The sequence below is a fragment of the Zea mays genome, chromosome 10 (assembly GCF_902167145.1).
Source record: "Zea mays cultivar B73 chromosome 10, Zm-B73-REFERENCE-NAM-5.0, whole genome shotgun sequence".
NCBI lineage: Eukaryota > Viridiplantae > Streptophyta > Magnoliopsida > Poales > Poaceae > Zea > Zea mays.
Window position 1 is genome coordinate 144,158,969 of NC_050105.1, and position 20,883 is coordinate 144,179,851.

Here is a 20,883-nt window from a genome sequence, read left to right on the forward strand (position 1 = left end):
ACCCGTCGTCGGGGTAAGCCAGATGGGACGCCGGTCTTGTTCCTTGTAGCCTGAGCAGGCTAGGGATAGGGTAATGATGTATCCCCTATTGGCGCGGTCGATCCGAGCCCAAGGTCGGGCGAGGTGGAGACTTCACTTGAGGCCGAGGCCGGGGCCGGGGTCGGGTGAGGACGCGATTCCTCCCGAGACCGAGGTCGAGGCCGAGTTCGGGGGTCGGGCGAGGCGGAGACCTCCTCCCAAGGCTGGAGCCTGAGGTCGGGCGAGGCGGAGACCTCCTCCCGAGGTCGAAGCCTGAGGTCGGGCGAGGCGGAGCTTCCTGTTGCGCCCGAGGCCGAACTCGGTGGTTGATCGTGACTTGTTGTCAGTCTTCGCCTGGGTGGTTGGCACGACAGTCGGAGCGGGGCGAGCGGCGCTGTTTTCCCGTCATATCGGACCGTAAAGAAGAGGGGCGAAGTGACTGCGGTCACTTCGGCCTGGCCAACTGAGGCGCGTGTGTCAGGATACGGCGTCAGGCGTCCCCTGCATTGAATGCGCCTGCGAAGCGGTCCGTTGGTGAGGCGGTCTGGCAAAGGTTGCTTCACAACGAAGCCTGCCCGAGCCGGGCTTTGGGAGAGCCGAGGGGGTGCCCGCTGCCTGAGACGGCCCTCGGGCGAGGCGTGAACTCGTCTAGTACTACTACTCCAGCCCGAGGCTGGGCTCGGGTAAGGTCGCGTCCCTTGGGTAGACGAAGTTTTGACTTGAACCTCACCGTCAGTTGGTCTGAGGGTGTTTACCAGCCGTGATTAGGAGTGTTGGGGGTACCCCTAATTATGGTACCCGACAATAATAATTATTGTTTATTTCTAAATATTAAGGATGGTGGTTCCGCACTGACATTCTAGGCCCACCTCCAGACCCCTAACTAGGTATGTGCCCGTGCGTTGCCACGAAGTTGAAGAGCGTGGGGAGCGACGCCTATGTTGCAAATATAAATTATTGCTGATTTCTGAACACTAAAGTATATGTGGTCTGGTGTTTAGCTCTAAATTTCTGGAGCAGAAGAGGGGTGTGGGTTCAAGTGTTCGTTTTACACTATTTTTTGCGGATGTTGGACGTAGGGAGAGTGAAGCCTTGGTAGCACATATGACCACATTAAGTTTTTAATAGATTAATACAGATATAAATTATATAAAAAATAGTGCAAAACGAACACTCGAACCCACGTCCCAACCACTAGACCAAAGACCACACATACATTAGTGTTTAGAAATAAACAATAATTATATTTGAATAAATATCTCAGTACCTATTTATATGATATATAAAAAACGTAGTAAAGCACGGACAACTGGTTAGTAGATTAATAAGTATAGAATCTAGAACTAGTTTGAAAACTTAAATCATCTCCGGAAATCTTCTCTGAGATTTCAAGAGATTATTTTCCAGAGTTGATTTAAGTTTATTTTCGGTCAATCTCCGATAGTACAGGAGAGCTAGCACTTAAAATTCAAAAAAACTGAGCTGTCAAATATTTTTTGTCCTCTACTACGGCGTGTTAGACTATTCTCAATATAAGTTTCATACACATTTAATAATATAAATGTATCACGTCATTATTTTGGATAACATGACATAGCATCTAAGATGAATGAGGTCTTAGAAAGTGTATGAAACCTCCATTGAGAATGATTTGTTTAAACTTGACATATTTTACTAACTTTTTTCTTATTTAGTTGCATCATTTAATTAGTATGTTAATTTATGAAACAGTGAAATGAAAGTTTATATCGAGAAACATTGTTTTATTTTTAGTTTATGACAATTTTGATAATGTGATATCGTTGAAAAGAGTGCTAAACCCCTAATATGAACGTACAACAGGTCAGGACTCAGGAGTGGGACTCCGGAATGCCATCGGGAATGCCATCGCTGTTTCGCTCCGTTTATTCAGGAAACATGATCCGTTTCCTTAGGCTGGTGCCAATGGGGGCTAGAAGGGAGGCGAGAAGGGCCCTCTACCGCCCCGCGCGAGGCGATAGGCAGGCGAGAGGGAGAGAGAGGGCGACGACACTCACGCCCGGTGAGAGCGGGCGATATCGCCCCGCTCTCGCCCGCGTTGGCGCGCGCGTCTGGGCGAGAGGGAGGCGAGAGGGGGGCGACGCACTGACGGGGCGAGAGTGAGGCGGGCGAGAGTGCGGTGGCGCGACGTGATTGGTCCATGTGTGCCACGTGGACTAGCCGTTTTTTACCGTTTGGAGTCCAAAAAATTCGAAAAAAATTGCAAAAAATCACAAATTTCATTCCCAATCCATCTATAAATATCCCTACCTGTTGGAGGTCATAATTAGATTTATGTAATTTTCTATTAATTGTTATGTAATTTTTTAATTGTCATGTACTTTTCTTTTAATTATTATACACTTTGTAATTTTAAATTCAATAAAAAATACTATGTTGTGTGATTTGTAAGCGTTGAAACAAATCTGTGTGAATTATTTAATCCTGAAATAGAAAAGCTGATGTGGATGTGGGCTGAGGCTATAGCCTGCTACCGAATTTTTTGTATTTTAGCCCTTAAACAGAAGTAAAATCACGTTTAGACCTAAAAAAATTTTAAATGCAGTTTTGGACCCTTTGCTCGGCGCCATAGCCTATGGCGCCGAGCTAACACAGCTCAGCGCCATAGGCTATGGCGCCGAGGTCGTGTTGCGTTGGCACAACCCAGACGCGTGGCGTCGACGTGGAACCGAGCTCGGCGCCACAGATCTTGGCGCCGAGCTCGGTTGTGTTATTAAAATATTTGTTACAGACATGAGCACAAAGCCCATCTAGCCCACTTGGTAGAGCACAAGGCTTCTAACCATGTGGTCGTGGGTTCAAGCCCCATATTTTGCATTTTTTTTGTTTTTTTTGTTTATGTCGTTGGTGTGTCCGCTTAAATTTATTTCTCGCCTAGATTTTTTTTATGTCGTTGGCGTACTGCTGATTTCTAGATTATTAGGTCATACATATGAATGATGCATAGAATACACATTTACCTGATATACAATACATTAGGGCGAATCATATATAGTCTCTGTGGACGGAAGAGCATGTGGTGAGCCATTCCGTCCCACCCGGACAAACATGATGGACTGCCGAGCTGTCCCGGTTCGCATCAGCCGTGTGTGGTCACCGTCAAATGCGACAACGAACTCCCCCTTCTTGACATTTTGAAGCTGGACCAGCTAGCGCCGAACACAGCCTACATGTCGCTCAGAATCGATTACTATACATGCATACATACATGATCGCCCCGTTGCTCCTCTCCATACGTACGCTTGGACCATACCCAGGGGTTGTACTCATCTCTTGCGTGGAGGTAAAGACCATTCATATGTATGACCTAATAATCTAGAAATCAGCAGTACTACTATATTAATTTAATTAATCAGCCCAGTTCCTCCGTGCATACTAAAAGTCTTGTTTATTCTGAGTCAGGCAGTCAGGCCCATGAGGAGCCGGAGCTGAGGCAACTCATGCTTGCACGATGATTTACCGGTCTTATTGTCGCCATGCATGATTCATGCCATGCCACACACACATAGCATGCACACTCCTGCACGGACACGTCATTCGAGCTAGGCGATGCATCTGGATCTAGACTGGAGAGGGAACCCGTCCAAACCCCACCCATCTATCGCTTACAGTTCGCCGTCGTCGTAGCTATCCTTATCACCAGCACGCATAAAAAAAATCTAGGCGAGAAATAAATTTAAACAGACACACCAACGACATAAACAAAAAAAAACAAAAAAAATGCAAAATATGGGGCTTGAACCCACGACCATATGGTTAGAAGCCTTGTGCTCTACCAAGTGGGCTAGATGGGCTTTGTGCTCATGTCTGCAACAAATATTTTAATAACACAACCGAGCTCGGCGCCAAGATCTGTGGCGCCGAGCTCGGTTCCACGTCGACGCCACGCGTCTGGGTTGTGCCAACGCAACACGACCTCGGCGCCATAGCCTATGGCGCCGAGCTGTGTTAGCTCGGCGCCATAGGCTATGGCGCCGAGCAAAGGGTCCAAAACTGCATTTAAAATTTTTTTAGGTCTAAACGTGATTTTATTTCTGTTTAAGGGCTAAAATACAAAAAATTCGGAGCCTGCTACAGCCTGTACACTGGAGCAGCAGAGGCGAGAGTGGAGGCGAGAGCTGACGTGGCAGGGGCGAGAGAGAGGCTGTGCACTGGACTCAGCCTTATCGCCTGAGAGGCCAGAAGTGCAGAACCCCGGGAGCTCGCTCTCGCTCCCTCCACCTCCCTCCCCCCTTGACCCTCCCAGCCGCAAAACCGCAGGCCGCATCCCGCCCGCCGCCCGCCGCCCACCTGTGGCAACCGCCGCCTACATAAACGACCAATCGACCACTCGCCGAACCAAGCCACCCACCCAAAACCCAATGGCGTCCAACCTCCTATCCGCGGTGGCAATCGAGAAGGAGACGCCGGAGAGCGAGCTGCCCCCGACGTTCCTCCGCGAGGACGGGCGCGGCGCCGGGTCCGTGCGGGCGCGGTTCGAGTCCATGATACGGCGGGTGCAGGGGGAGGTCTGCGCCGCGCTCGAGGAGGCAGATGGCGGTGGGGCGCGCTTCGTCGAGGACGTCTGGTCGCGCCCCGGCGGCGGCGGCGGCATCAGCCGGGTCCTGCAGGACGGCCGCGTCTTCGAGAAGGCCGGGGTCAACGTCTCCGTCGTCTACGGGGTCATGCCACCCGACGCCTACCGCGCCGCCAAGGGGGAGGCCGGCAAGAACGAGGTCGCCGCGGATGGCCACAAGCCTGGCCCCGTGCCATTCTTCGCTGCGGGTATTAGCTCGGTAAGTGGCTTTTCTGCTGCATTGACGTGACGAACCTAGATCTCTTCTCCACTTTCACTATGTTAATTCTGTAGTTGCATGCAGAAATAGCGCATGGAAGTTAGAGCCACTCCAAGAGACTAGGTGTATGGTTTTATAAAGATAAATTTAGCTAATATTAAAAGAAAATTGTATCCAATAGACTCTGTAAACGACTCTTCAAATTTAGTGGCTCTCTATTTCTTCGTCTTCGCTCTCCAATTTTGGATAACCTGCTTCACTCTCTATTCAGTCCGTAGGTTTACCGAGTCTGTTGGATTAGCCTACACTTTTTCTCTAAAATCTATTTTAGAGAGTAGCTAAATCAGTAAATTTGGCTTGTCTTTTTAGCTAATCTCTTGGAGTTGCTCTTAGTGTGTTAGCTGTCCCTTGGTCCCAGTATATGTAGCACTTAGAGATGGCAACGGGTACGTACCCGCCGGGTATTGTCTTTCCATACCCGCACCCGCGACAAAAAAATATACCCGACACAATACCCATACCCGGTTGCGGGTAGAAATGTTTACCCATACCCGTACCCGAGTGGGTATTGTTACCCGACGGGTAACCCATACCCGGCAGCCACCCGATTCAGATTAATTAAGTTAGGTAAAAAACAGTAGCAAAAGTATAAGACATCAGTTCAAATCACTGCCACGCCATTGCCTCACATAGTCACATGATTACAAGCCATAAGTTCAAAAGTTGCAGCTTACAGGCATCAGTGCATCACAGATATTTCATTACAGGCATCAGTAGTTCAGTACCAGCCTACCAGGCTACCAAAAGAACTAGTTTTTCATGCACCAAAAAAGTTACTTTACCACTACCAGCCTACCAGGCTACCAAAAGAACTAGTTTTTCATGCACCAAAAAACATGTGACCATGACACCAATCACATCATCGACGTTGCAGCAAGCAGGCAATAGGCTGTTAGAGTTTAGACTTGACTTTATTGATTCAAAGGGCAAGCTCCTACATGAACAAATTTAGAATTAGTTAGCAGTGAAGGCACAAAATTAATCAAACAAGGACAAGTTAGAAAGAATAACCTGAAGGCCCTCTTGTATGTCTTGGAGACAAGACCAAAAGGTAGCAGGTTTCTTGCTCGTATCATCAACTAGAAACACAAATGTATAAGTTTTCAGGCATGAGTATAAATAAAATATGAATTCTACAGACTACAACAAACCAACTGTATACCTTTGTACTTGTTCCGAAGCCAGTTTTGGGAACACATGAGAGCCTCCAACATCTTAGAAGTGAGCCTGCTACGATGCTCACTAAGAACTCTACCCCCGGTGCTGAAAGCTGACTCCGAAGCAACAGTTGTAACAGGGATAGCATATATATCCCTTGCAATCATCCTCAAAGTGGGATATCGAGTTCCCGCCACCTTCCACCAATCCAACACATTAAAGTTTTTTGTTTGCATGCTCAACATCTCTTCATCCAAGTAGCGGTCCAATTCTGATTTAAACCCCATGTTTGCTGGCTTCCTACTTGCAACACGTGCACTAATGGAAGCTAAGTAGTCATCATTGTTGCTAACTATAGGAGTTGATGTTTGGCTGCCCTCTAAATCCTCTTCTACATGGTACTCACGCATCAAGTCAGCTAACAAGTTCTTAACATCATTAACACTGTCCTCACATGCTTGACCCGATATTCCAAGTAAATCCTCATAACAAATCAACAACACTGTGGTCTTGAATCGGGGATCAAGAAGAGTTGCAATGCCCATTAACCCTTGTATGTCAGTCCAATACTTATCAAACTTGGTTACCATATTAGCTGACATGGCTTCCACTAATGGGTTGCCACAAGTCGACCATTGCCTAATTTTCTTTCTAATCTCAGCAATTTTAGTGAAGTAGATGTTAGCTGTGACATAATCTGTCCCAGAAAAAAGTTCAGTGATATTATAGAACAACCTAAGCCTTTCCACAACATCCTCTGCAAATTTCCACTCCTCCTCAGTTGGCAAAGATGTGTACTGTCTATCTACACGGCTTGCTCTAACAAAAACAACCTTGTAGGGCAATGCACTTTCTAGCATGCTAAAGGTAGAATTCCACCTAGTCCTACAGTCAAGTCCAATCTTTTTCTTGCCAACAACCTTGACAAACTTAGCTATTTCCTCAAACTTTTCAACCCTTTTAGGTGTGGCTGTCCAATAAGCTACGCTGTCACGGATGTTCTCAATTGCATCTTTCAACTCCTCTAACCCATCCTTTACTATCAAGTTAAGAATATGCGCAGAACAGCGCATGTGTAATAATTTACCATCATTTAACAACTTATGCTTTCCAATGTTCCTCACAAGTATAGGGATTACCGCATCATTTGTGGTGCAGTTGTCTAGAGTAATTGAGGATATCTTTTCATCAAGATTCCAATCAACCAAGGATTCATATAATTCATCACCAATGACTGCAGCGGTGTGAGGAGCAGGTACATAAATGAACCTACAAAATAAGAAAACATATGAGAAACAAGCAAAATAAGGAAAATATGACAAGCAATCAGATCTATAAGACTATTATCACCTCATGATAATGTTTCTAAGGGTCCAAGATTCATCAATGAAGTGAGCAGTAATAGCCATGTAACCTCTTTTTTGATTATCAGAGGTCCATAAGTCAGTGGTGATAGCAACTCTTGATTGAATTCCAGCCATATACTCAATTGCTTTCTTTCTCTCCAACTCATATTGTGCCATAATATCAGATCTAGAACAAAAGCAAAATCATTAGGAAATACATTTTAGCTAGAAGTACAACTAGAAGTCACAACTCTAATACCTTATAGTGTTCCTTGTCCCAATCCTAAAAAGTGGCTGAAGTGCACCAACAAACCTTCGGAAACCTACATGGTCAACCATGCTTAAGGGGTACTCATGAAGTACTATCATTGCACTAAGTTCTTGTCTAGCTATGTCTTGATCAAAGGTGTAATTCTCAACTGAAACTGTCCCAGCATCTGTTTTTCCAAACCTCAAAGAAGCCTGTGCCATGGTCTTTCCATTAACCTTGATCTTCTTTTGCACACAAGACTTTAAATGGAGACGAAGGTGGTTAGTCCCATTCTTTGATGATCCTGAAAGCTTCTTGGAGCAATAGTTGCATTTTGCATGTACATTGCCTCCAATCCGCACTTCTGTGAACTCTTTCCAAACTGCTGAAGTTCGTTTCCTCTTGGACCCAGCTACAACATCTTCGTCCTCTTCATCCTCATCGTCTATATCAATTGGCTCTGAATCGTTGATAGAATCAGTGACAGATGGTGACTCTTGCATAGGTGCTTCAGATGCTGGACACTGACTCTGGTTGCTTCCATCACTCCCACTAGTTGTAGACATTTTTCTCAGTCTGTAGAAATTAACAACTAAATATCATACAAATCTGTCGACCTCCATCAATCAAAAAAATACTAACAACACATAAATATTCTTACCGATGAGGCCAACTAGCACCAGCCTTTACGTTGTGTCGACCTCCAGGAGCGAATGTGACACCCTTTGGCTTGCCCACACCCGCGCCGTCCTTTGCCGGAGTAGGAAGCGCAGGAGACGAAGAAGAAATAGCAGGTGCTTTTGGGTCTCCGTCGCCGTTGCTGCTCTTGTCCTTCGGATCCGGCAGGCGGTGCTCGGTCGAAGTGGCAGCGGCGTCCCTTTGGGACGGCGGGGCGTCAGCAAAGGGCGAGACGAAGATGCGGTCATGCGGAGCTACAAGGTTAAGACGAGGAAGAGGAACGAGGTTCAAGAAGAAGCATCACCGGCCGTCGTCGTTTGTGGTGTCATTGGTCACCGCCATGGATGCAGGAGCAGGATGCCTCCGCCGTTCAGGCGCTCAGCGACTCAGCAATCAGCATGGGGAGTTGGGGATTGGGCGACTGGCGCTTGGGGTTTTGGGAGAGCGAGCACCGAGCTGCCGACCGAGCGTCCGAGGCTCCGAGCGGAGAGCCAGCGGCGGCGGCGTGGGTTGGGGCTTGGGGAGAGCGAGCTAGGGTTTGCTGTTTGCCTGTTTGCAGTTTGCTTGACGCCTTGACTGGTCCGCAGACGGAAGCGGCGTAGCACAGGCTGACAGGCACATGGGCACTCCAAAGGCTGAAGTAGTCGCGTGCGTTTTAGGCCAGGAATCCAACGTCACGCACAACTTGAGTTGAGGCCCACTTGTCAGCCACTTAGCCTGCTTGCATGTGTATATTGGCCTGTCCGCCTGTGTATATGAATTGACGGGTAGAAATTACCCACGGGTAGACGGGTATGGGTACTACGCAGCCGAACCCGTACCCGATATACCCGATGGGTATATGATTTTGTCCAATAACGTACCCGCGGGTGATAAAATGCTTCCACACCCGCCTCTATACCGGGTAAAACCCATCGGGTTTGCGGGTTTCGGGTACCCGTTGCCATCTCTAGTAGCACTCTTGCATTTGTATGATCGGCGAAACTCACACAAGGAATCAGGATGTTTGTGGCCCTGTTGGCACCTTAGCAAATTTTGCCTGTTTTGGCCATTCTGAGTGTATAGGTTCCCATTTGCTCTAAATATTGCTAATTGCATGCTATATAGCGCATATTTTCACTGCTACAACCTGAAATGCATAGTTTTTTTTAGATACCCTGTTAAGCAGTTAAGAGAGATGGATTATATTTATGTGTTGTTGATTTTTTTCGAGCGTGATTAATTTCACACCATCTGTTCTACTTTGCATAGTGCTGATTTGCTATTATTCATGGTTGTGAAATTTTCACTCGATTTAGGCAATAATGTTATCTTCTGGTGTTGACCTATTATACATGGACAGATGGACTAAAGGGAGCATATTCTTTTTTCCTTTTGCAGGTGCTTCACCCCAAAAATCCATTTGCTCCAACATTGCATTTTAACTACCGTTACTTTGAGACAGATGCACCCAAAGGTATCCTTCTATCCTAGTAAACCCTAAAGTATTATAATACAATTAATATCCTGCACAGTGGATTTTGTTATTCAATGTGTGTGCCTACCTCATACAAAGACCCGTCTATAAATTAGATGTCTTATGTTTTGCATTTAGTGAATACAGGCTTAAAATAGATGAAGTTTCCTAGATATTGGTGAGAGAACTGGGTTCATCTTATTTTTATTTACTTTAACAAGGTACCCACGTTTTAAACATGATCAGCTCTATTACAATCATTTTGCATGTTGTGAGTGTCTTATTGGGAAATGGGATTTTTATTACTCATCTGTTATGACATCCAACTGCAGATGCACCTGGTGCACCAAGACAGTGGTGGTTTGGCGGTGGTACTGACTTGACTCCCTCATACATCATTGAAGAGGACGTGAAGCATTTTCATTCTGTATGTAACACTCCCTACATGTTGCAAAACCATGCACCCTAGACTCTTGGTGTTCTCTTTTCATGTCTTTGATAGTGCTTACTTATTTCCTACTCCATCCATCTCAAAATAAGTGCACATCTTGCATTTTGAAGAGTCAACTTATTTCAAGTTTGACTAAAGTTATAGGGAAAATATCAACATTTATATATCCAAAATAGGTTTATTATGAAAATATATGGTGTGATTAATCTATTGGTGCTTATTTGGTATCATGAATATTAGTATTTTTTATATACATCTGATCAAACATGAGATTAGTTGACTCTTCGAAATGAGGCAGGTGTACTTATTTTAGGATGGAGGGGGTAGATAGTATCACGCTAGCTGTGGAGTTAGTAATATTTATATCCTCCATGGAAAATGGAGTTAAATGTAGCTAATGAACTTAGTTTACAATTGCTCTACTCTCAAAAAGGGTATCTTAGTTTCACACATGCATTCTGTACATGCAAAGCACATAGCTGAATGCAGTTACACGTACCTTTCTATTGTTTAGTGTTTCTTATAGGCAAAGTCCTTGTGTTAATTTCGAGAGGAATCTGAGCAGAGAAAAGAGTTCAATAAGTTAGTTAAGAACTATTGCTAGTTAGCACTTCCTGCTTTGTATTCACTGTCGTTAACATATTTTTATCTGATTTCAGGTTCAAAAGCAAGCATGTGATAAATTTGATCCAAGTTTTCACCCAAGATTCAAAAAATGGTGTGATGATTATTTCTATATTAAGGTATTTTAAGTTCTTTATTTGAATTCTACAGTTTAGACCACATGGTTTCCTTTTTTGCAATCACATGATTGGTATTTGCTGATTTGATCCAGATACCTCCAGTTTTCCTCAATGGAATAAATTAATTCCTAACATCATTTTAGGGTTTATGGTCATGCTAGTGTGGCAATCTAGGAGAAGATATTAGTTGCCTTTTATTAAATTTTTGATGAAGCAGTTGATGTTTCAACACAGTTTTTGGGACCCTGTGTTGAATTCTCGTATTTTGTCTGAATGCAGCACCGTAACGAGCGGCGTGGGCTTGGTGGAATATTTTTTGATGACCTTAATGATTACGATCAAGAAATGCTTCTCAACTTCGCTACAAGTGAAACCATTTGCTAGAATGATTGGATGGAATTATTTGTATTCAGGTAGCTTGCTAAAGTGGTTTCTAAACTTGTTCATTTATGGGATGGAATTTCCACATTTAGTGAGTAGGATGCGTTCAAGTACTAGCTATATTTAGCTAATTAGATGTTGCATTTCAGTGTTCAGACTGATGTGCGATATGTGTAATTAAGTGAATCATAGTTGTCGGTACCCTGAAACTAGGGTACCCCTTACTACAGTATGAAGACGCGGTGCCCACGCGGCTATCTCTAGTTGCGTGGTGAACAGCACCCGTCCCCACCACGTGGACGACTCCAGGGCCGCCACGTGGCCAGAGAAGACGATATACTCCAAGGTATCAACAGTGGGTTCAGACCCCCATGGGAAAGTGCCGGACCCCTGCACATACGGACCGGACCTCCGGGTAAGGTCCAGGACCTCCACGGGCGCAAATCGGACCCCTTGGATGGGTTCTGGACCCCTCTGTGTGTGGTCCGGACCACTCACAGCAGGGTTCCGGGATTCTAGGACAAAGAATACCCAGGCCTTAATCAAGGCCAGGCGGGGGTCCGGAGCCGACACGTGTCCGGACCATACCGTGTACGCTTCTGCTCCCCACTCAGGCGGAGTCCCGATGCTGCCACGTGGCACGGTGCACGTGACGTAAGCCAACGGGCGGAGCCTGACATAAGGCCTCTGGGCCGCGCGACCTCTGCATTTATTGCGGATAAGGCGCGTCGCCTGTCTATTCCACTGGCAGGTGATGTGCCGCCTCGGCATTTAATGAGCCCTGTCCATTCCACTGGCAGGCGATGTGCCGCCTCAGCATTTAATGAGCCCTGTCCACTCCGCTGGCAGGTGGCGACCAGACCATCCCGCAGGCGGCGTGCCTGTCCATTCCATTGGCAGGCGGCATATCCATACTGTCGCATGTACTACACTCATCATGACTCGCGCGTTACCGAGGAAGCAGCGCGGCATATCAATACTATATGGACTACGGACATTATGGCGCTCGGAGATCGCCCAAGCGTTACAGCATTAGTTACTTCCTTCCATTTTGCCCCTGGGCCCACATGTCGGGGCTCAGTATCTTTGTATGTGCCTCCCTTGGGCTATAAAAGGGAAGGCACACGACGTTACAAGGCGAGTTCACTTAGACTCCCAGACTCACAAGTTCATACAAGCTCTCAAGCTCAATACTACACACAGTGGAGTAGGATATTACGCTCCGGCGGCCTGAACCACTCTAAACCCTTGTGTGTTCTTGTGTTCATTCCGAATCCATCTAGCAGGCAAAACGCTTAGGCCCCTTTTCATCTTAGGATTTAGGGCGGATGCGTTCCGCCACCTGGCCGGAGAATTTCCTCTCCGACATTTGGCGCGCCAGGTAGGGGGCTTGGCATTAGGTTTTTGCTTGTTTTTCTGCTCGACACCATGGTCCAGATCGTCGAGCACCACGACTTTATTCCCAAGGATTTCCCGATGGAGGAAGAGGCTGCGTCTTCCACACCTCGGGCCACCAACCGCCCGACGCCTGGTGTTGCTGCGGTGCACTCTGCGCGGCAGCACATTCCTGCGCAGACATCCAGAGCGTCAAGGGCTGCGCCTGGGGCGCTATCAGCTGCCAGGGAGTTGCTACGCCACCCTCCTACCTCCACGGCCTCGCCGGGGGCCATGAAGCAGTGGCGTGACGATATCGACCGTCTACTCAGCATGGCACATTCTGGCTCAGCCAGGCCTAGGCCTCGGTCATCCCGGCGTCAACATGAGGCGTCGGCGTCAGTGCGCTCACCCTCGGTGAGGGCCGCACCGATTGAGGACCTGCGGGCGGAGCTCAACCTGCGCGTGCGGGAGAGGACGCTCCAGTCTCTCTGGAGAGGTCTAGTGACCTGCGGGTAGAACTCAACCGCAGGCGTGCGGGCGAGGATGCCCGCGTCTCTGTGGAGATGGCGCGTGAGCGCCGGCTAAACTTCGAGGGTCGCAACCTCGACTACGACTTCGCTGCGGTAAGCATGGTGCAAATTGGGTCAACGAGCTCCCGTCCGCGCTATGGAGGAACCAGACCACACCCACCCGAGCTACCGGGGAGACCCCGTTCTTCCTGGTCTACGGGGCCGAAGCCTGTCTTCCCCTGGAAATCCTTATGGGCTCCCCATGGGTCCACTCGTTTGATGAGTCTATGTAGGAACAACTACGGCATGAGGACGTGGACTTCATCGACGAGCGCAGATGGCAAGCGGCGATACGAAATGCACGGTACAACCAAGCGCTCAGGCGCTACCATCAACGGTTCGGGCATAGTAGGGAGCTCAGGATCGAGGACCTAGTCCTAAGGCGAGTACTGAACCGAGAAGGGCTCCACAAACTCTCCCCCAGTTGGGAAGGACCCTTCAAGGTGACGGAAGTATGCCGACCCGGGTGTGTCCGCCTTGCCACAACTGAAGGAATGCCTCTTCCCAACCCCTGGAACATAGAGCATCCCCGTAAGTTCTATCCCTAGGAGCAAGTCTGAGGGGTTAAGGTTTCTTCTTTTTGTAACTAGGTTGTGCATACGTGTACGCCAGTCCGGTGAGGTCCGCCCTCATAAGCCCGGCCTATTGGTCTGCACCCATGCATATCGAGTTATAAAGAAAGGATTTACCCCCAGATGTGCTTCTGTGATGGTTCTATTCTGCTGCAGTTTCCAGATATTATTTTTTATCTAACCCACCCATACAGTCCCCACCCTAGCTGGTATGATGGCATCCGCATTGAGTAAGCCAAGCTTGCAGTTCGGGACCCTTATCCTGATGTAGGGGGGTCCGGCAACCTGCAGGCCCGGTTCTAGAGAATGGGTGCTTGTTTCCTGGGGTGGTCCGGAGCTGTGTAGCCGCTTAGCCTGGTCCCGTACCCTAAGCCTGTACCTCCACCACTCTGCAACTGATGCCCTAGTATTTGGAGCTGTGATCTTGTAGGTCCGGACATGAGGCTTGGCTTCCCAGACTCAATCCTGCAGGTCCTGTTGCATGAATCAAAGGATGACTGATACCAGATGATGGGCCCTATAGGTGTGCTACTAACACTTCCTAGCCGAAGCTGTGTACAGGTCCAGGTCCCAGTCGAGGCTACCTCCTAGGGGCCATTGCCAACTCTTTCTTAGGTATACTGGTATCCAGCCTCGACACGTCGAGCCTACATCCCAGGGGGGCCAAGTACCAGGGAGGAGTTGGTAACGCCACACACAACAAGGACAAATAGTATACAGATAAGTGCTAATACTGCTCCATAAATAGTACTCAAAAGTATCTTACAAAGACCAAAAAATATTATAAAGCCGCTTCCCAGCGGGACCCTTGCCTTCTCTCTGTAGATCTAGCTACTCATCATCAGCAGGATCCCGCTGGAGGCGTTCGGCCACTAGTTCTACGACACCTTGTACGCCCTCCCGGGCGGCGTCTTCAGTGTCGGCCACCGGACCAGCAATCACCAGCTCCAAGGACCCCGGCAGCTCCGACACTAGGATGGGACTCATCCCGAGCGGCACCGGTGCCGTGCTCGCCTCGTCGGCCCGTGCAGCAATGCGCTGGACCCCGGCGCGATGCTCTGCCTGGGGATCTTCAAGTGCCTTCTTTGTCGCCTCCACCGCATGGGGCCCCGGTGCCGCCTGCGCCGCCTGGAACCCTCGTCGTCGTCTCCCTACGGAGGCGACGTCGAGGCCATCAAGGCCAAGATCATCTCGCACCCACACTACTACTCGCTCCTCACTGCCTACCTCGAGTGCAACAAGGTGGGGGCACCACCAGAGGTGTCGGCGAGGCTGACGGAGATAGCGCAGGAGGTAAAGGCGCGGCAGCGCACGACGCTCGACGGCCTGGCCGTTGCGACGGAGCCGGAGCTGGACCAGTTCATGGAGGCGTACCACGAGATACTGGTGAAGTTCAGGGAGGAGCTGACGAGGTCGCAGCAGGAGGCGATGGAGTTCATTCGAAGGGTGGAGTCACAACTCAACTCGCTTTCCATCCCCGGAAGGTCGCTGCGCAACATCCTTTCATCTGAGCACTGGCGGAAGAGGGCCACCCCCACGAACATCTTGCAGAGGTGGGCGAAGATGGCCGCCTGAAGGATGGAGTGGGGCGTGAGGTGCTAAAGCTGGAGGCCGAGCTCCTCCAGCAGCAGCAGGAAGAAGGGCGAGATCGGCAGCGCCAACCCGCAGGAGAGGTAGGAGACGAAGAGCACAAACTCCTCGGCGGTGAGATCGCCGAGGGGAGTGGCGCCGGCGCGGATCCTCCCCGCGAACGCCGGCGCGCTCTATCCGAGCAGGATGCGCACCAGGTTGAGTGCCCCCTCAGACTGGAAACGCTCGGGATGGACTAGCGAGGCCATGGCGACTACGACGGCGGAAAGCCGAAGAGCGCAAATGCAAAGGGGCGCGGAGAGCTCGGAGGCGAAAGGGCGCAGCAACTGGGAGAGAATGCGAAAGCGTAACTGCTGCATGTGGGGTGAATCCCTTTTCAAGGCAGACTCTCCCGCTCGTGCCCCGAGACGCCGCGGAAAATCTCGCCCGACGCGCACCAAAGCAACCCAGCCTATGACACGGGGGCCCGGGTGCACAAGTCATACAGCCGGTGTGCTGGTCTCCAAGTGCGGGGAAGGCGAACTGCCACGCGAGGAGCGAACTGCCGCCCGCGGTAGCGCGCCTCTTCATCTCCGCCGAAAACAACGACCCAGTCTATGACACGGGGGCCCAGGCCCACAAGTCATACTCCTTGGGCGTCGGTTCCTGGGTGCGGAAAGAACGAACCGCCGCTCACGCCAGCACTGCGCCTCCTCGGGGCCGCCGCAGAAGACAGAGAGGGTGATTTTTTAAACCAATGCAGCGGTATCGAGGCGCCTCGCGCGTGGCCCGGCGAAACCATCAGGCGTGGGGCCGCGGGTCAGTCAGCCACGGGGACAGACATGATAGTTGGCGTGACCGAAGGCGGATTGGCGGTGATTACGTCAGCAAACGCACGGAAGCAGCGCGCCAATCGCCAATCAAGCTTTGGCCCCACCTACAGGCTCGTATCCTCCCCTGAGGTGGGCCCGGGGGCCACTGTCGGTACCCTAAAACTAGGGTACCCCTTACTACAGTATGAAGACGCAGTGCCCACGCGGTTATCTCTAGTTGCGTGGTGAACAACACTCGTCCCCACCACGTGAACGACTCCGGGACCGCCACGTGGCCAGAGAAGACGATATACTCTAAGGTATCAACAGTGGGTCCGGACCCCATGGGAAAGTGCCGGACCCTTGTACATACGGACCGGACCTCCGGGTAAGGTCCAGGACCTCCACGGGCGCAAACCGGACACCTTGGATGGGTTCCGGACCCCTCTGTATGGGGTCCGGACCACTCACAGCAGGGTCCCGGGATTCTGGGACAAAGAATACCCAGGCCCTAATCAAGGCCAGGCGGGGGTCCGGAGCCGACACATGTCCGAACCATACCGTGTACGCTTCTGCTCCCCACTCAGGTGGAGCCTCGATGCTGCCACGTGGCACGGTGCACGTGACGTAAGTCAACGGGTGGAGCCTGACGTAAGGCCTCTGGGCCACGCGGCCTCTGCATTTATTGCGGATAAGGCGCGCCGCCTGTCTATTCCATTGGCAGGTGATGTGTCGCCTCGGCATTTAATGAGCCCTGTCCATTCCACTGGCAGGCGATGTGCCGCCTCAGCATTTAATGAGCCCTGTCCACTCCGCTGGCAGGCGGCGACCAGACCATCCCGCAGGCGGCGTGCCTGTCCATTCCATTGGCAGGCGGCACGTCCATACAGTCGCATGTACTACACTCATCATGACTCGCGCGTTACCGAGGAAGCAGCGCGGCATATCAATACTATATGAACTACGGACATTATGGCGCTCGGAGATCGCCCAGGCGTTATAGCATTAGTTACTTCCTTCCATTTTGCCCCTGGGCCCACATGTCGGGGGGCTCAGTATCTTTGTATGTGCCTCCCTTGGGCTATAAAAGGGAAGGCACACGATGTTACAAGGCGAGTTCATTTAGACTCCCAGACTCACAAGTTCATACAACTCTCAAGCTCAATACTACACACAGTGGAGTAGGGTATTACGCTCCGGCGGCTTGAACCACTCTAAACCCTTGTGTGTTCTTGTGTTCATCTCGGATCCATCTAGCAGGCAAAACGCTTAGGCCCCTCCTCATCTTAGGATTTAGGGCGGGTGCGCTCCGCCACCCGGCCGGAGAATTTCCTCTCCGACAATAGTTAACAGCTAGCCTACGATAACCAAAGTGATTTTGTCTCTACAGAATGTGCGGACTCTGTACTTCCTGCCTACATACCGATCATAGAACGGCGGAAGGACACCCCATTCAATGAGGAGCACAAGGAATGGCAGCAGTTGAGGAGAGGTCGTTATGTGGAGTTCAACCTTGTAAGCGGTTTTAGGCGACTACAGCCAGTGTCTTGCTTGGATGCCTATCTTCTGGCTTTAACATGCTCGTCCTTTGAAGGTCTACGACCGTGGTACAACATTCGGCCTAAAGACTGGAGGAAGAATCGAGAGCATACTCGTGTCCCTTCCACTCACAGCACGGTGGCAGTATGATCATGTAAGCTATAATACTGTTTGCACTCGGTACACATCACCATGTCTTAGTTTCTCCACCAGAGAATGCTCAATAATTCTTGGAAAAAAGCAAAATGCTGCTGAGAGCCTGAGAGGGGAGGGGGAAGAAGGTCATGTATTTGCTGATGATGATCATGTATTTGCTGTGCATCCTTTGACTTGGGCAACTTTAGCTCAACACTAGCATGGAACTTCATTTGCAGAAACCGGAAGAAGGGACTGAAGAATGGAAACTTCTGGACGCGTGCATAAATCCGAAGGATTGGATCTGATTAGCCGAAGTTTCTTTATTCTTGAGATCTTTTGTTAGTTTTCCCTTGTGTAGCGCTAAGATATCAGACCACGTGTAGTTTCTTTATTTCTTTTGTATATCTGTAGGATCGTGAACAAATCTGATATAATTCTGCAGCTGTTTGTATCTAATCTGCTGCTCCCCCCCTTCCCCCCCCCCCCCATGTGAATGAGAGAATCATTGCCTTGTGTATCTACAAAGGCTTCAGGTGTATCATTTACCTCCTGCCTATTGGAAATACTCACTGATGCAGGCAGGTCTGTATATACCCATAGTGCTTGATGTTGTGCATCAACAGCAACAAATAGTTTAAATTGTTTAGGGCCACAAAACATTTACAGTTTCAACAATTGAGCCTTATCATATTATTAGGAAATAAATCATGTTATTTAGGATATAAAAGGTTATGAATAGTTACAAATTGAGGATATGGCTTCAGTATATGAGATACTATATTTAGGACTTGAGAGACTGAGCTCTATAATCATTTGATGAATTTTTGTAAAATAGGGTCACTGTTTGGAGCATGTTTTTAGTGTTAGAGTCTTATATTTTAAACTAGGACCATATTTAGGGCTCTTATGGAGATGATCTAAGAGACCTTAATGCATTTTGTGAGTTTAGAGATTGAGATAATACCAAAGTTCAGCTAGGCGCTAGCGGAATCTAGGCGCTGGCCAATTGCCTAGCGTCTAGTCGGGAGTACTCGGTCCTAGGCGCTTTTCTAGGCGTTTTGGCAATATAGCCATAAATTATATATATATTATGTATATAACTATATATACGTATATAACTACTATATATGAGTCACAGTAAGTATAAAAAGAAGGCCAGTAGACATATCTGATTCCTAGCTGAGCTTACTCTTGCATGTTCCTAGCTCCTGCAAGGCTGCAACACATTTTGACAGCTAGTAGTTAGTAAATTAGTCAATAGACAACTAGCTGTTCATAAAAAAAATAGAAAACACTAAATTGTGACTTATCTGGATGATTTCAGCAACCTCCCATTCATGAGCAGTTGAGCACACCAAATCAGCAGCTGGTAATTACAACACAAGTGGATAGGACAGTAATACAAGTGCAGAACACAATTTATAAATAAAGGACAACACAAGCACATAGTTCTTAGTTCAGGTCTCACTAATCACAAAAGAAGACACATAGACACAAAGTGACACAACTGCAGTTCATAAGACCAGGGCATCACAAAAGGCTTCATTACTAGATGGAGATGGTCCAGATCATATTTCATCTTCACTGTAGCACAGATCTTCATCTTCATACTCTTTTTCTTCAGACTCAAACTCTTCTCCTTCATAGAGCTCTCTCACTCTTGCACTTCTACGAGGCTCAAGCTGTTCTTCTGCTCCCACTGCCTCTCCAATAACAGACCAAGGTATCCCTGTACCTTCCATATCATCTTCCTCCCCATCTCTAAAGACAACTTGTGCACAATCATCTCCACCCTCTTGGAGAAAACCTTGAGCTTCAGTTGTATCACTAGACAAGAGAACATCAGTGATTTTCTTTGACTTAATCTTTTCTCTGTTATTCATCAGCCTGTTAATCTTTTCTCTCTTATTCATCACCCTCTTGAGTTTGAGGTGTAAGTCTTGGTCCAAATTGTCCAATTGCTTCACACATTTGCTTGAACTCATCATTGTCACATCTTGCAATAAACTTGTGCACCTCATGCTCTCTTTCTTTCCACAGTTCCTTGTTCAGCTGTTGTTGTTTGAAAGAATCAGCCTTGGTAGGATCAATAGCACGTGTCCATTTGTCAATTGGCCCTAATTTGTGAGGCTGTGAGCTTCCAACACAAGTGACTTCTTCTGACTCCTCTCCAACCCTAGATACATTCACTTCCTCTCTAAGTTCTAGCTCATGAACAGTCTTCTCCTCCCTCTTCCTTTTTGCAGCCTCTATTGCTTTCTTGCACTTCTCTTTAGCCTCTAGAGCCTGCGGTGTTGCAGACGTGCATTTCTTCACATTCTTTCCAACATGGGTGAAAGTCGCCTAGAGGGGGGGTGAATAGGGCGAAACTGAAATTTACAAAGTTAATCACAACTACAAGCCGAGTTAGCGTTAGAAATATAATACGAGTCCGAGAGAGGGCGTAAAAACAAATCGCAAGCGAATAGAGAAGTGAGACACAAGGATTTGTTTTACCGAGGTTCGGTTTTCTCAAACCTACTCCTCGTTGAGGTGGTCACAAAGACCGGGTCTCTTTCAACCCTTTCCCTCTCTCAAACGGTCCCTCGGACCGAGTGAGCTTCTCTTCTCAATCAACCGGGAACCAAACTTCCCCGCAAGGACTACCATACAATTGGTGTCTCTTGCCTTGATTACAATTGAGATGATCGCAAGAAAGAATGAGAAAAAAAAGCAATCCAAGCGCAAGAGCTCAAATGAACACAACAATCACTCTCTCTAATCACTAAAGCTTTGAGTGGAATTTGGAGAGGATTTGATCTCTTTGGTGTGTCTAGAATTGAATGCTAGAGCTCTTGTAAGTAGTTGGAAGGTGGAAAACTTGGATGCCTTGAATGTGGGGGTGGTTGGGGTATTTATAGCCCCAACCACCAAACTTGACCGTTGGTGGAGTCTGCAGTCGACGGGCGCACC

At 48.5% G+C, this 20,883-nt stretch overlaps 1 protein-coding gene and 1 pseudogene across 2 annotated transcripts; both read left to right on the top strand.

Moving 5' to 3' along the window:
* Positions 1–4,243: 4,243 nt before the first annotated feature.
* Positions 4,244–18,383, top strand: LOC110599587 (coproporphyrinogen III oxidase pseudogene; annotated as a pseudogene). Its single transcript, NR_148449.1, has 8 exons — positions 4,244–4,832; positions 9,705–9,780; positions 10,113–10,207; positions 10,891–10,974; positions 11,254–11,387; positions 17,645–17,769; positions 17,849–17,947; positions 18,168–18,383. The product of NR_148449.1 is annotated as a coproporphyrinogen III oxidase pseudogene (transcript).
* LOC109942999 (homeotic protein knotted-1-like) lies at positions 14,562–15,451 on the top strand. The gene has a single exon (NM_001371026.1). The coding sequence runs from the start codon at positions 14,927–14,929 to the stop codon at positions 15,446–15,448; it is 522 nt and encodes a 173-aa protein (NP_001357955.1). The 5' UTR covers positions 14,562–14,926; the 3' UTR covers positions 15,449–15,451.
* Positions 18,384–20,883: the final 2,500 nt, after the last annotated feature.

What these genes read in the sequence shown, in the direction of transcription:
- LOC109942999 (NM_001371026.1), top strand. Translation starts at nt 14,927, where the DNA reads ATGCTCTGCCTGGGGATCTTCAAGTGCCTTCTTTGTCGCCTCCACCGC.